We start from the raw sequence: 16,660 nt of genomic DNA, 5'->3' as shown, positions 1-16,660 counted from the left end.
CTTTGATTTTTTTTTTTTGCATGCTCACTAATTGTAAAATAATTAAGTTTTAGTACCTTTAGTGTTATATATTTTTATGTACATATATGAAATAAAATAATAGTATTTCTAATGCTAACTGATGTTCATTTATTGATTTTCACAAGATTTATTAACAGTAGACAAAACGAGAACACTCTCAAAAGTGTGAGAACCTGGAATGTATAGTGTGGTACTTTGATATCTCAGTTACGATCAATATAAGGCATTTAGTATTTCCAATATGAATAGCAACTTATTCAATTCAAGGGCTAGGTGACCAGGTGGTAAACATTCAGGTTTAAAACATCCCTAATTTAGAACTGCTTACTAAAGAGAGGGTAATCAGTCAGCAGCACCCCTCCCCACCTACATGGATACTCTTAACCCAGTAGTTACTGTCACCTTTAAATGTTTCATTAGCTAAAATTGTAAAACATATTCACAGATCTATCACGGGCCTCTTGATCTGCAGTTCGACAAGCTAACCAAATATGCTCGGCCTGTGCAATTAAACATTTATCCTCGTATATAAGCTTAGCCAGTTTGATAGAAAACGATAAAAAATTGAACATTTATCTTCGTATATAAGCTTAACCAGCTCGATAGAAAACGATAAAAAATTAGATATTTATCTCCGCATATAAGCTTAACCAGTTCTATAGAAAACGATCAAAAATTAAATATTTATCTTCGTATATGACAATGATAAACTTAGCTTTAAAAACAAAACAACAAAAAACAAACACGAAAGACGAAACATTTTCCTGACGCTTCTCACGCTCCTCCCAAGGAGGATCGAGCCCCACAGCTTGGGAACCACTGTTTAAGGTATCGAGAAACAAACTGAGAAGTTAAATAGATGCTTTCCGAACAAGGTGTGTAAAACCACTCGACTACTTAAAGTTTGTTATTGAATCAGTTGAACTAACACAGAATGAATACACTGTGAGAGAAATGGTGCTCCAGATTGAAAACTTGAAAATACCTTTTATCTATTGTCAAAATTACATAGTGACCTAATAGTGTCATCGACATTTATATTCCTAGAGAATTTAAATATTGCCTTTCGTATAATTCCTTAAAGTGTGAAAATCTACAACAGGTGTTTTACATTTTTATCCTTTTTCTTATCAAGGATAAAGTTCGAGGAGTTGAAAAATATTACTACAGTTAAAATTCGATGGGGTACCTAACGATTACAAAACCTTGTCGAAACGTTGTACATTTGCTGTTATGTTAAACTTATATTAAGGCTTTTCTCCATTACCCATTCAAGCCGTCTCCAACCATTATAACTACAGTTAATTATATTTTTATCCATAAAGTTTTACAATTTTTCAATAATTTAAATGCCACAGCACACCTGTTTATATAGTTTCCTTTATGAAGGTTTAAAAGTGACATTAAAAAGATTTAAAATCAATATCATCAATAATTCAGAACAGAAAGTACACAGCATGCTCTTAAGAAGCAGCAAAATTGATGCTGTGTTAGTGACGTAAGATAATAAAAAAACTGTATCAAGTTACTGTTTAAACACATACACACCACGGTATTGTGCAGACTTAGCTTTAACGTGGCTATTCCAGTAACAAGTTTTATAATATATAAATACTACAGTCCAAAAGACGCAGCTATAACTTAACTACCCAAGTAACAACAAGTTTTATAATGCATACACATCATATTACAGAGCAGACGTGGTGTAACTTGGCTAACCAAATAGCAATAAATTCTATAACACGTACATAACATATTACACAGCTGATATTCAAGTAACAACATCTAAGTATCACCGATTACGACAGCGTATATTGATGTCATCGCTTACAAGGAAAACAATAACCTTAAATGATAATATTAACCAAAATATAACAGTTGAGACAAGGTAATCACCGAAGAGAATCAGGGTTTCAATTCACGACAGCTACAAATCCGGAAAACATAAAAAGTATGGCAACTTGAAAGAGGGTTCAAAGGGTCAGTGTACATTGAATCATTATCTCAAAACCTGTTAAAATCAGGGAAAATTATGGCCCTTCTTTTTCGTCCCAGAACCTGCACGCGCATACAAAATAGACTGTCTGGCTGTGCCAATTATTGGTACATTTTAGCCTAATCTTCGCCAGTCACTTTGTGTTGTTTTATCTGGTGGTAATCTTCTAAGTTTTATATTTGATTACAAATAAAGAATGCAACATTTTATTGCCTCTGGAGTTCCAGATCTTTTTCCAATAGAGTCGTAGTCTGGAGAAAGTTTTATCTGAAGTTTTTGTTACCCGTTATAACCAGACTACAAGCTAGAGTTGTGTTAATTAGGTAGAAATATGAGGAATAGTGAAAATATCAGTATGTCGTACAAACACGTGTTCATTTTTAATAAATCTGGAAATTCAGGGAAACATACAACCACTCATCAAGTTGAAAAGAGGAGAAAAATTACTTGAAGTCTATATACTTAAAACGTTGCTTTAGGTTTAGGTTGTAGGTTTCAGATATTAGATGCTGTTATTTGTATATTGCTGGATGTATACATTATATAGACATCCACATCTGAATTGAACATCATTAAGATTATTTTAATGAACATGCCGTCTGTAGGAAAATAACAAGTTTATTTGTAGTAGAAAGTGTAATAGGAAAACCCTACAAAAGTAGAATGGCTCATTATGTATATAATTTTCTCTCATTATGCTTGAGTAATACATACTTTATTCTGCTTCATATGACTTATTTGTTGTAACTGTGTGTAACCAGCACAATAGAACTTATGAAAAGTAAACTAAGTACTCTATTTACTTAGATACGACGTTTTAAAACAATGTTAAAGAAAGGATATTGCGGCATCGTGATAATAACACAATATCTACGGAATTAACATCATAAAACGTATGGAGACCAGATGAAAGAGATATAAAAGTAGAAATCGTGGTGTTTGGTACTGCGAATTAAACCGTTGTGATTTCAACTATACGCAAGGAGGCGCTGCACGCTACCCTGCTGGCCTCTTTATGATTTCGATACATTTGCACAAAGCTTACAAAGAAATAAAAATGTGTATATTTAGCAGTTTGTCCGCTTCTTATGAGCAGAATCAGAAGATATCGTTGGTTTTCCGAGAATTATTGATTACAGAACAATAAATACCATATTTTCCTTATTGGAAACGAAAAAGCCAGACATGCGTGCGTACGCCGAGAAATAACGTCAGCAATCAGTACATTAGAAATAATTACGTTGCGAGTGTAGACCATCACCTGCTAGTTCATTCAGTATTTTATTTAAAATTGTGTTCTATTATTAAAAAATGGTTGATGCACATACCACAGTTATTCTTCTAATTGTCTGAATCTTGAATACCCAAAGTGTGAATATTTTTTTTTATTTTTGTTTGTGGTACCATTCAATAGATGGTGCAGGAGTTCTGGTTACATACATAGATACTGACATGCACGCTACATTCATTATAGTAAGATTACAAGTATCAATGTGATAGTTTCCTTAGTTATCAAACTATGTGTTAAATATGGACTATGAATACTAAGAAACATATAGAAAATGTGTTTGTACTCTGAGATGTGGGAGAGTCAGCACCAGGAGTCAGAGAATTTCTGTACTGCCTACGTTTTAATACCGTGCTTACGAAGCACGTAAACAGTTTCCTACAGCATTCAACCGATAGTGCAGTCAGTTTTGTGAAAATAATAGACGTTTTCGAGATACTTAAAACCTTGCTTTAGGTTGTAGGTTCAGATATTAGATGCTGTTATACATGTTGTTGCTGAAAGTATATGTTTACCTTTCTGTCTATAAGATTTACACATCAGGGCGTTACGAGATATCTGTATGATTTTTTGATTTTTTTAAAAAAGGTCCAAAACTCGAGCGCCTTCAAACAATTGACATTTGTTCTTCAGTGGAACAAATAATTGGGTGTCTGTATAATATTATAAGGAAACGTATCATTTTTCCGTACATCACATTTCAATTTGAACAGGAAGTTATGTGACAAAATTGGCGTGCTCTTACTAGACGCTAGAGTCTTTTGTAATACACAGTGAGCTTACTTAATTTTCAAATCATACAGGAACTACTTGGCGTCCTGAAACGTTATCTTCACTAGAAGTGTTTAACACAGAATTGCGAGAATGGTTCCGTCTGACAAACTTAAGATAAACGCGTGACATCTGGCTTCATTAAGCAGTATAGCAGAGCGTGACCAGACCCGTTTGCTTTATAGGTGGGGTAAGCATATCTGTGTATTCCACATCCGAGCTATGATTACTCTGATCAGGTTTTAACATCACATTGAAACGTTACTAGTAGATGTGTCTAATGCTTTGAACGATATTTCTTCTGCTATGTCTTAGATAGAGCTAATTATCTTTTGTGTGTAGCAAAGTGCATGCAACACTGCTCCGAGTGTTTTTCTCAACATACGGGATAGGGTAAGGATAAGTAATGCATATACAATTCGTCAGTCGACAAAGCAAAAGGTTTACTTTTAATTTGTGGAAGACTTGCAACTGCTATGTAATTACTATCTCTATTGTCATTTGTTTGTTTTCATAAACAAATTTGTTCTATTACTGTGTTTTCCTTTCGAAGTATGACTTAATAACCAAATGTTTGAAACTTCGATATACAGAATAAGTTTCAGCTGTCTGTTCCTCTGGGCCGAAACGAAGCACTTCTGTGATCTAACATTTTTCTGAAGATAAGTTGCTTGTACGTTACATGTACGTTTGAGGCATTTAATTTGTATTCGAGGAAGAGTAGATGTAGCGAACTAGTACACAATAACAACATTAGATATATTATAGGTTTGTGAATATTTATATACAAGTAACCTCTTAGAATTAAACTGAATAACGTTATTGAATTTTCCAGGAAAAACAATGTATACATAATTTGGTAAATAACGTGTTTTTAAGCAACACTCACAGTCACATCTTATTATAGGTTAGACGTGAATTATATTTCCAGATGAACAAGTGCAAGGAAACTAAAAAACAAATATGAAATTCACTTAATCTATCATTACAGTTACAACTTGTCACTGGATTATCTCGGTTGACTAAATCCTTGGAAAAAATGGTAGTATAAATGATACATACTCTGCAAAACCTATAAAATGTAATAAACATATACGTTTGCTGTGTTGAATAATAGACAGATAAAACACCATACATGCAACTGGACAAGTTAGAGGGTGTTTTAATATCTTTTACAAAAGGTATTCACTACTTTTTTCCATTCATTTTCATTCAGCATATCAAGTTTATTCCTAGATGAGGCTGCTGTAATCATCACTTGCTTTATATGCTGTCTGTTGATCCAAACGGTATTTTTAACTCCTCTAAGTTTCATGGATTAATCCAAGAGATATCTTTTGAAAAGAGTAGTTATAGAAGTAATTAGTGGTAATGGGGAAGCTTGATCGGTACTTTGGAGCTTGTGAATCAATCATAAGGTGGCCTTTGAGTAGGTAATATAAGCTAGTAAACCGAATTTTAAGATGGGATGTTTTTTGGTAAAACTTTTATGAAGAAACAAATATAGTGATGAAGAATTCTTACTCAACCAAACTAAAAATCCTTCTCTTGATTTCTGACAATAGGTCGATATTTAGACTGTGAAACAAGATTCTTCTGTGGTGAAAATTTTTTGTTCACATATACAGGTTAATTACAAAGAAACAAAAACAATGTTTTATTGAATTGTTCCAAAGAATCCAAATTTCACCAGAGACACATTGATAATCATAACATTATTCAGAAAATCTGGACAATTTAGAGGGCGTTTCACTATCTTTCACAAAAGGTATTCACTGCTTTTTTTCACTCATTCTCAATCACATAATAGGTTTATCTATAGATGAGGCTGCTGTAATCATCACCTGCTTTGAATGTTGTCTGTTGATCCTAACGGTATTTTTAACTCCTCTAAATTTCAAAGATTAATTCAAGGGATATTGTCTTTGAGGGATCCCCAGCAAAAATCTGCCTTTGCAATGTCTATGGATCTCGCCGGTAAAAGGTGGGCATCCAATGTCTCTTTGGTACTTTGCCCAAAGTAAAACTAGTATTGTTTAATAGTACCACCTAATAACAGTCGCAAGAACCTGCAAACCACACATGTTTTACTCAAATAATGAAACTTGTACTTTTGAAAGAGTTTGCGAAAAGAGTAATTTACATATATAAATACAATATAATCCTGTACCAAGATCTAACTTTCTTAAATAAAACTTATAAGTGTCAGTGTACCTTTATAGTCATGTTGTAGTAGTATACGTAGAACTACATTTGCTATCCAAATTTTAATATGGTGGCTTATATCAAAATCAGTCAAACCAACATTTTATTCATTGAGGCTGTTTCTAACTTTTAATTGTTTGTTATTATTTTATAAATCTGATTTCACAGAAATAACCATTAAGTTGATAAATGGTGATTTTGAAAAGCGTTTTTATTTTATACAGTTTTTAAGAGTCTACTTTTCATAAATAATAATACTCTATATGACATTAAATTATATTAGGTAACGATCATTACTGTCAACACAAGTTGTTTGTTTGTTTGTAATTAAGTACAAACCAACACAATGGGCTATCTGTGCTCTGCCTACCACAAGTATCGAAAACCGGTTTCTAGCATTGTTAGTCCTCAGACACACCGTTGTGCCACTGGGGGGCTCGCCGGATTTCAGTGTTTAATCCGTAACTTCAGGAGTTTTTCTCAATAGTTTTTAAATAATGTTTACGTTTCAAAGCTTTTATATCCTCTACCATCTTGTTTACTACGAACACATAATACTAATAGAAAGAAATATGCTTATATTTGTATTTGTTTATATATTCAGTTACTACCTTCTTCTCTTCTCGTTTGATTCTCAAATATTTTTTTTTAGTCTGACGTGGTAGTGACTAGTTTTACGTAGCTATAAACGTCTTTTTATTGTGTGTTACAATGACAACTTTTATAGCACCACGTTTGCGTATCGCTTCATATTCATATTTAACTTAGGTATGCAAACAGTTTTTGTTTATCTTCCCCTCTCATGACTTGTTTTCTAGTTTCAGCCGAGCATGATCTGGTAATTAGTGTGCCGCCGAACCCAAGGGCCCATTGTTTGCACTCCGTTGTCAAATATTCCTACTCTACACCTTGGGGTCGTGAGTGCGTGATAAGAGTGACGGTCAAAACCCATCGTTCGATTAGAATCGTCCAAGAAATGATGGTCATTTCTGTTTACCAGCTGCCGTCTCTCTATTTTGGGGCGAGCGTAGTTCAGTGGTTAGCGTTTCGCTACCCTCCCTACTCCCTAAACAAATACACGCTTCACACTTTGAGACCATAGTTACGTTAAAAAGATAACGGTCAAATACCAGTATTCAGTCAAACAAGAGTAGACCAAGAGTTGATTGACTATGGGTGGAGTTAACTAACAGCTTTCTTTCTGGTATATCATTTCAGAATTAGGAACGATTAACGCAGTAATCCCTTTGTCACGCAACACTAAACAAACAAGATCGGACTTGTTTTACTTTATTTTATACACAGGAAATGTGAAGTATATATTACCATATCGTTTCAATGCATAAAACTAATGGAATTATTTGGAACAATATAATTTTCGTACACTTCCTGTTGCAAGTTTTGTCTACTTATAGATAATAACGTTGCTTTCCTCTCTTGTTGAAAGCCTATTCCTTGTTTTTTCAGGGTTTTTGTGTGTGATTCAAAGAAGTATGAGGTATACTATAACGTGATTGATTTGCTATGTAGGCAGATTTATATCAAAGATGGTCACGTGGAATCCTCGAAACTTCCTACTGGTACAAGACCTTTCTTTGATTCTTAATAACTCTAGTAAATCTTTAGTTTATTTCGATGTCAATAATAATAATAATAACACACTTAATGTGGTTCTAATTTCTCCAGAACGAGTTTGAAGTAGGGAAGATTAAGAGAGACTATTATACAGATATTTGCCGTGTCCATATGCTTTTGCTTATTTCGTTATTAAGCTGTGACGTTAAAATAATTTGTTCCTTTAATTTTGTATGCCATAAGAAGAGAGGCTTTTAAGCTCCAAACTGAACTAGCTTTCTAACTGTCTTTGTTAATTATTTATCTAATTAACTTGTACTTGTCTTAACATTTTTAACAATCCGCTGTCCACCGAAATTTCTTAAAGTCTCCTTGATAACTCAAACACTATACAAACATTATAGCCCCCAGTGGCACAGCGGTGTGTCTGCGGACTTACAACGCTAGAATCCGAGTTTCGATACCCGTGGTGGGCAGAGCACAGATAGCCCATTGTGTAGTTTTCTGCTTAATTACAAACCAACAAACATTATATTTTTTGTTTACGCTCATAAAATGAATTTCACAATGAATGTCTTTCTAACATTCGATTCGTTCCCGAACAGGCCAACGGTAACTTTAAGGACATATAACTCTAAACTCCAGGGTTCGAGTCCTCATGGTGAACAGTGTACATAGCCCATTGTGTAGTTTTAAACTATGAAAATAAAAACAACATAATCGGCTCTATGATAACGTTTTTCACTCAATCGTTCTTTTCATATACATGTTTCTTTGCCCCCCAGTGGTACAACGGTACGTCTGCGGACCTATAACGCTAGAAACCGGGTTTAGATACCCGTGGCGGGCAGATCATAGATAAACCATTGTGCGGCTTTGTGCTTGATTACAAACAAACAAAACATGTTTCTTTCTTTACCTCAGAACATTTTCTGTTCCACATATTTCTCTAAACAATCTGCTTGTTCCTGGGATTTTGTTTGATGAGACACGTCAACTTCGTTCAAATCCTACTGTACGAACTTGTTGTTCAAACATTAAAGGGAGGAAGTTTTACCTTTCCCTCACAGTGTAGATTAATAATACAGTTTGATGTTCACTTAATGAAGTTCTAGCTTCTGTATAAATGAACAATATAATCCATAGAGTGAGGATTGAGTTTTCTATATAACAAACATAAAATATTAATGTATTTATTCTGTGTAATCGTCGAAATCATTTGAAATGAATAATGAATGCTAATTTGGCTTGTTGTTTTCTACTTGGAGGGGGAGGGGGGCTTCCCAGAGTATATCTTACACAGTTTACGTAAAGAGTAATCAATTCTACGTACCTATTATTTAAGAGCATAAAACTGTGTTTTTAACCTTACATTGTATTCACATTTAAAATCTGAAACGAGCTTACGTTGTCACATAAGGAAATGTTGACTGGTAGGCCTTAGGATGGTAACTTGTGTGTGTGTGTGTGTGTGTGTTTGTTGTTGTTATTTTAAAGCTGTTAACGTCCAGACGGACTGAGGTCTATAAAAGTCTGGATTCACATGTACAGTGCAGTGTATTTAAAGTCGTATGATGTTATCAGGACATCAGGTACTCCTGACTAACATATTTGCAATGCTGTTCTCTTTTTCTTTTTTTTTTAGCCGCAGCATAACGGCTCACCTTTTTTTTATCTCAAGTACATAGCTCCGTCATCTTTTGGCCGATTTGAGATCTAATTGCAGTTTTGGACTCAGAAGGTCAAACCCTTTCGATTGATATTTTTAACTACGCCCAAGGGCTCATAGATTAATTTACTCTAATGTTGCCTAAAATAATTTCAAGTGCTGCGGCTATTGGGATTTCCTCTTATTCATTTTTGAGTTCTCATCTTTACAGCACACCTTGTGTCCTTTCATTTTTTTTACTTGCAGATTTATCTAAAGCTTCAACATTCTATTTATTTAAATGATGATCAGAAAGTTTCTTTTTTGTTCATCGCTTATTTGTTTTTTTCATCCTCATACTTTCTGAAGTTAGTTATTCTAAAAATTTTTAAGTTCAGCTTGTGTTCTTCATTTTATTGAAGCCACAGCGGCGAAACGTTAGCCGTAATAAAAAGTTTTTAATCATTACCTGGAGAGTTAAAGTTTTTTTTTTTTCTCCATCTTTATTGTTAAAATGTCTATATCCCTCCAATATGCACTATGAATTCTGATTTTACTTCATTTTCATAAACTTTATTCTTGTAATGCCTCAAAACAAAAATACTCGGTATGTTAAAACTTTTTTCGGTATAATCCTCTAGGATATGTAATTAGTAATTCATAAATTTGTTCTTGTTTGTTTGATTGGTTGTTGAAATTCACACAAAGCTATTCGAAAACTACCTGCACTAACCTTTCCTAATTTAGAAGTGATAAACTGGACGTAAGGCAGCTAATTAGTCAACACCACCCGCCGCCAATTCTTAGGCTATTCTTTATCAACGAATAGTGAGCCTGACCATCACTTATTAGCCCTCCTGGTTGTAAGGGCGAGCATGTTCGGGAACTGGTTTCGATCCCGCTATCCGCAGATTACGAATCGATCGCTTTAACCAACAGGCCATGCTAGGTCTAAAAATGTTCTTTTTTTTTCTATTAAGCACAGAACTACACAATGGTCTATCTGTGCTGTGCCCATCGCGAGTATCGAAGCTGGATTTTTTAGCGTTATAAGCCCTCAGACTAAACGCTGGGTTTCAGGTGAGCTGAACCTGTCCTAACATCTCGCATGTAAGTATATCACCTTCAATGGGTATTCCTGTTGCCAAAAAACAATTATACCGCAACGTTATCATTATAACAATTTCGACATGTCATGAGAAAGTAGACATTTTAAAATTATTTCAAGGTAACCCAGTTCAAGTCTATTTGTTTACCATTCGCAGCAAAATAAAAACTGCTCTCACTATCTTCTCCTTGATTTCGAGCAGTTTAGTGATATGATTTTCGTTATCTTTTTTACTCTTTTTACAAATAACTTCACGTTCTTAGGTGTTATATTCCCAAGACCTTGTTAACCACACGTGCAGATGTTTTCTCAGAATAGCGGTTATTCCCGTTTCAGTTGTGCACGCTACAACTGCAGGCCAATAATGCTCGAGATGTCTGCTTTTTCAAGGGAACTTTTAAGTTAGATTGTTTGAGGCTCGGTTTTTCTTCCGGTCATGATCGAGATAACGTGATAACCTCACAGAAAGCACGACTAGTTTTCCTCTGTCTCAAACAATTGGGCGAGCGGTTTCTTCAGATCTAATAGCCTACATTCGTTGTGTTTCTTATTATTCTTGTATTCTCTAAAATAGACCCGCCCTTTTACCGCTCCTTCGATTTAATTTAAATTATATCTTGGCTGACGTTCTCCTCTCAACCATTTTCATTTCTCACTCTAAAGGTTGGATATTTGCTTTGTTTTGGGTTCTAAATTAGATAATAACAACTTTTATCCAATGTGACGACCGACCATGAGCTCATTAAGACTCCACTTCATAATTACACTTCCTGAGACTGTAACGCACCACAGCATTGTGGCCTAGAATATACATAAGGTATTACGGTTGACAGTTGGGCAACTCTTGAAGCCATCTACTGTTAAGATTGAAAATAACATTTTAAAATGAGGGTAATATCATTTTTTTACTTACAAACTAAAAGCATACAAACTAAAAATGTAAGTCTGAGTAGAAAACGTAAACAATAAATGACGTTATGGATCTTATTTCTACTGAATTTTAAACATCTGCATTTATAATTACGAATCACAACTTCCAAAAACACATTTTACCATTTCACGCTCACCAAGAAAAATATACAAATAACACAGGCCTGCGAATTTCAACTTCATACAAGTAGTTTCAGTTTTAATAACGAATTTTCCATAATTAAGCTACGCAGATTTTGAAAATAATGTTCTTTTTTTATATCATGTAAGGATTTTTTTACAAATCGGGAAGAAGAAAACTTTTACTTAGATCAAATTATTATTTCTTTTACCACAATGAATATTTTTTATTATTAAGTTTGTTAACAAAAATACAAACAAACTGAAGAAAAGGGAAGAACATTGATGTCATACGAATATGCATCCTCATTCATCCTGACTTTTTGTGTGTGAAATCTACGTCTTTTGGTCTCAAAACTACGTGTTGTAGTCTTTCTTTTATATATTGCGTTATGACGTTTTGTGAAAAATCAGTACGTGATGGAGAAAATGGATATCATTTTCTGATTCAGCGTACAGGAATTGCTGTAGAACACGTAGAATTTTCAAGACAATAAAACCATCACAGGCATGTGTAATAGTAGTTTAATCATTAACCAATTATTATAGAAAATACATTAAAATCATCATCGTGTGATGTGTGAATGTAGTAAGGTATTAGATTCTTTGGGGTATTAACGGTGTTGAATCGATTTAGTAATTTTAAAGTCCGTATTTTACAGAAGAACGGTTCTCTATAACGAAGTGATATTCATGCAAATCTAAATACTATTATAATTAGGTATTTCGGTATTTTCAACCGGAACGACACTTTATACGCTACATTGGTTAAGCAGCCAGGTCAAGGATTGCAAGTTTCAAGTATAGTCATCTTTAATTTAGAATATCTGACCAGAAGAGGGCCAACAAGTCAGCAGCACCCGCCGCTCATGTGACTACTCTTAACCGAGTAGTAGGGTTGACTGTTACAGTTATAACCAAATCCTATGGTTAGAAGGGTGGGGCGTGTTAAATGGCTCAAACCTTGGATCTTCTGATCAGAGTTCTCACCCCAACCTCTAGGCCACGCCATGTTCAGATATTACTAGATTGACTGGGTTATTTTATTAATGTTACTTTAGAAACTTCGATTTATTTTCAATGAAGTTATTATTCTCATTGAATAACAGAAAATTTGCATCCTTAATTTATAAATACAGTATATTTTGTTATTCATAAGAAAATTTCACATCTTATTTCAACTGTAGGGTAAAGCAACATATTTCTAATGCAAAAAGTAAAGAATTGAAAATGCAGATAGACTGGTTTAGAGTCTGTATATAAAAACTTCTAATAAGATATTTGAAGCCTGAACTCCAGATGTTTGAACTTCACACAATATTAGACTGTGATGATCTGACAGTGTATAAAAAAAAAAACACTGAAGTAAAATAGAGAACTACAGACTTACATGGCGTAAACCTTCAACTGTCAACACTAAATCTTATCTTAATCAAGAAATTATTAGGGCTCTCAAAACTCTAACTTTAACTCACTCCACCAGTATGATTTTAAGAAGTTATACAACGGTTTAGCCGTTTATTGTATATTACAAACTGGTGCTTAAGTGGCAGAAAACAGCGACACAACATTTACAAACAATTAAAATTAATGAACTGTTAAGCTGTTGAGGGATTATTATTATCATTGATTTTAGCACCCCAATGAGGATCAGAAGATGGCAATTTTTATTCTAATGAAGTTTTTTATTATAAAATTCCAATAACATTTTATGCTTACTTCAAATCAGTTAACGTTTTATTGTTTAGAAGTAATATCTTTATTGTTACTTCAATTAACCGTCATAATTGATTGTTATAAACTAAGCCTAAGAATGACAAACCAAACAATAGAGCTTAACTATTTCATAAATCGTATCGTATGGTAATCACCTTCTGAAGTTAAATCTTTTCTTTAAGAAACTTGCTGTTATACAAGACGGAAGAAATACTTCATTAAGGGTAGACTTTGTAGAACGTAAGTTTAGTAGTAATACTGTTAAGGATAACAATATCATTATATGATGTCAAGGTAAACTTAGGCTTAACCAATACCGTATTTTAAGGTGTGTGTGTTTTGGCTAACAAGGACACGGAGTACACAATATATGTTTCAATTTGTTGACGTACTTAAAGCAGAAAGGTGAGAAGTCAGAGAATGATAATTTTACTGACGAAGAAACCTATTCGCATATACTATATTTCTGTTAGACTGCAGATAATTCAGGGCTCATAAAAATAATAGATACCTTTGTGTCCGAAATGAAAAGCACATTAGATAAATTCCATCGTATAATTTGCTTTTAAGAATATAATCTAACTATACTTCCACACTCCTTTTTATCTTTTAAGACATTGTTTATTATCACGTGTCACATAAATGTTAAAGTGGTTCCTAATTAGTTTTAACAATCCGTTCATCCCCGAAGCTAGAAAAGTAGGGCACTTTTTTCTTTTTCTTTTTTTACTCAAGCGTTTCTCAATATAGAAGAAAGTGATGTGTAAACCCAATGCTACTTAGGGAATAAAGACAAGGGTTTCAGTAGCATTAGCCCAGAAAATAGATCACAGAGGTTTCCGCCTCGCTCAGAAGAACTTTCGATCTTTGTTTGTTAGAACAAAAATTAGCCTAGGTAATTGACATTTGACTACTGACTTTCACCGCCCATGTCATTGGTTAGTGAGAAGTGACGTCAAAAGAAATTGGGATCTTGTTGCTATAAAAGCATTACAGAGTTCCTCACTTGGCACACTCAACCAAATATCCTCTGTTAATAAACTATCAAGACAGTTAAAAATGATTCAGGTAAGATTTTCAGACTCTTGAGTTAAGCCACAGTTTATATGACAACAAAGTGTTGGATTGGTTTAATTCTCTGTCCGTAGTGTAGTTGACTAACAAGACCAAATGATTCATCAATTTTTTGTCCCTTTATCATGAGTCATGTAAAATCTTATCCATGCTATTTCCGCTATTTACGTCATTCCTGATAACTTGTGACTGTGAAACAATTCAGGTAGAACTTAAAGTTTACCATGGGTAATATTGGAGAAATTGGAGCATGTGAACTATGAAGCAACTCACACTCACCTAGTGCAATTATTTCGTATTTATAAGTGTTTTTTTTTAATTTGTTGGTTTGTTTCAGAATCGCGAAAATCTACACAAGGGCTATCTGTGAATAACTATCCCTAATTTTATACAGATAAACTATAGAGGAGCGAGGTAGTAAATACTACCCTCCGCCAACTCCTGAATTACTATAGTTTGTGACGAAAAGTAGGATTTAGCCGTGACTTATATACCACACACACAGAGGCCCAAAGTGCGGAGCACATTGTTGCAGAAACTAGTCGCAAACCATAAATCCCCGGATTCACAGTCCGTGCATGAAAACCATTAGTCCACTTTTAATTGAAACTATTTCCTGTAATTTGTTATACTGCTCTTGAAACACCACGTAATTAGCCTATTGGTTTTGAGCGAATAAATGTAAATAATAAGTTATAGCTGAGTAAAAATCTATATCGACGAATTGTACATAGATAAAGCTATTTGTATTATACTTGTGTGTGAGCCTTTCATAAAAAAATGGGAGTATAAAGTTACTGTATCTAGGCTTTAAAGTTGTTTTGATAAATAGAAATATCTTATAATATTCTTACCGCCAATCAAATGATGAGTTTTAACTTTTACTTGAGAATTTTCTCTTTAATCCATACACTCTTTTTCCAGATATTAGTCGTACTGGGATTCTTTGCTGCCGCTGAAGCGGGTTATATTGGAGCAGGAGGAGGAGGTACAGGTGGATTCTATGGTGGGGGTGGAGGGGGTGTAGGAGGTAGCTACGTCAACGTGGTTCCCGTGCAGATTGTAAGTCGAATACTTGTAGAAGGAAAAAACAAAGCTATTATATTAAAAAAACAAACGTTAATTGCAATGATAGATATTTTTCAAACTTGTTAGTTTATAAAAGTAAACTTAGAACTACGAATTTGTATAATGTTCTCAAAGTTGGAATACTTAGAAACATAAAGAAGTTAATATAGTCAAAGTGAATATTAAAAAACTAATCCTATTTCTTGTTAGACGTAGTTTACCATGTTTTAGTCTGTACCAATTGTTTTTGAGTTTAATCTCTTTGTAAGTCAAAGTCTCAGACCATTTATTTAATTTCATGTCATGTTTGGTATTCACCTATGGTAGTTACCATTGCACTGTATACTACTAACATACTAATAAAAAATTAGCTAAGCTTAAACTTTACTGAAATAAAGGAGACGTTATGAATTGGATTAACATGATTTAACGTAATACAGCTTTAATGAAATAATAGTGAATCACAGTATTTGTCTTAACAACAGGGTGCTGGAGGAGGCTATGGCCGGCAACCAGTGTACCCTTCTATTCCTACGCCTTACGCTTTTAATTACGCCGCTCCTGCTCTTGGTGGATTTAGCGCACGCCAGGAATCTGGTGATGGATACGGGAGGGTGAGAGGATCATACAAGCTTTCTGGTGCCGATGGACGCCAGAGAAAAGTTCAATATACAGCAGGTCCTGAAGGATTCAGAGCTCATATCTACACTAATGAACCAGGTACAAAGAGTGAAAACCCTGCTGACGTCGTTGTTCAATCTTCTGCTCCCGTTGCACCACCTTATTATCCACCCAGACGACACCACGGATATGGAGCCTCTGCTGGTGGTGGTGGTGGTGGTCACCAGAAGTATATTATTGTTCCAGGTAGCGGCCCTTGGCAATAACCTGGTTCTTTTTTCTAATTTGATAAAATGTATTGCATCTAAGTAGCTTTGTGTATAATTTCGATTGCTTCAAAAAACTTTATTAACATGTGACGGTTGTTTGTTATCGTTTTTTCTCCAATATCCTTGAGTTGTTTGTCGATTGCGCCAATAAAATGCTGTCCATCTGCTTCTCCTTTCCCTATTATATAGGTTGTATAATATGTTTCGGTCTGAATCTTCTGAAGCCACATGGTGAATTTATACTAACCTG

General features: G+C 34.2%; 1 protein-coding gene across 1 annotated transcript; it reads left to right on the top strand.

The window, feature by feature from the left end:
- The first annotated feature begins 14,437 nt into the window (after window positions 1-14,437).
- On the top strand, window positions 14,438-16,407 carry LOC106463056 (heterogeneous nuclear ribonucleoprotein A3 homolog 2-like). The gene is made up of 3 exons (XM_013923027.2): window positions 14,438-14,446; window positions 15,377-15,514; window positions 16,006-16,407. Exons 1-3 carry the CDS (start codon window positions 14,438-14,440, stop codon window positions 16,405-16,407), a joined length of 549 nt encoding a protein of 182 aa, XP_013778481.1.
- Window positions 16,408-16,660: the final 253 nt, after the last annotated feature.

Source organism: Limulus polyphemus, unplaced genomic scaffold (assembly GCF_000517525.1).
Source record: "Limulus polyphemus unplaced genomic scaffold, Limulus_polyphemus-2.1.2 Scaffold1314, whole genome shotgun sequence".
Lineage (NCBI taxonomy): Eukaryota > Metazoa > Arthropoda > Merostomata > Xiphosura > Limulidae > Limulus > Limulus polyphemus.
The sequence above is the reverse complement of the archived record's forward strand: the minus strand, read 5'-3'. Positions and strand labels throughout refer to the sequence as shown.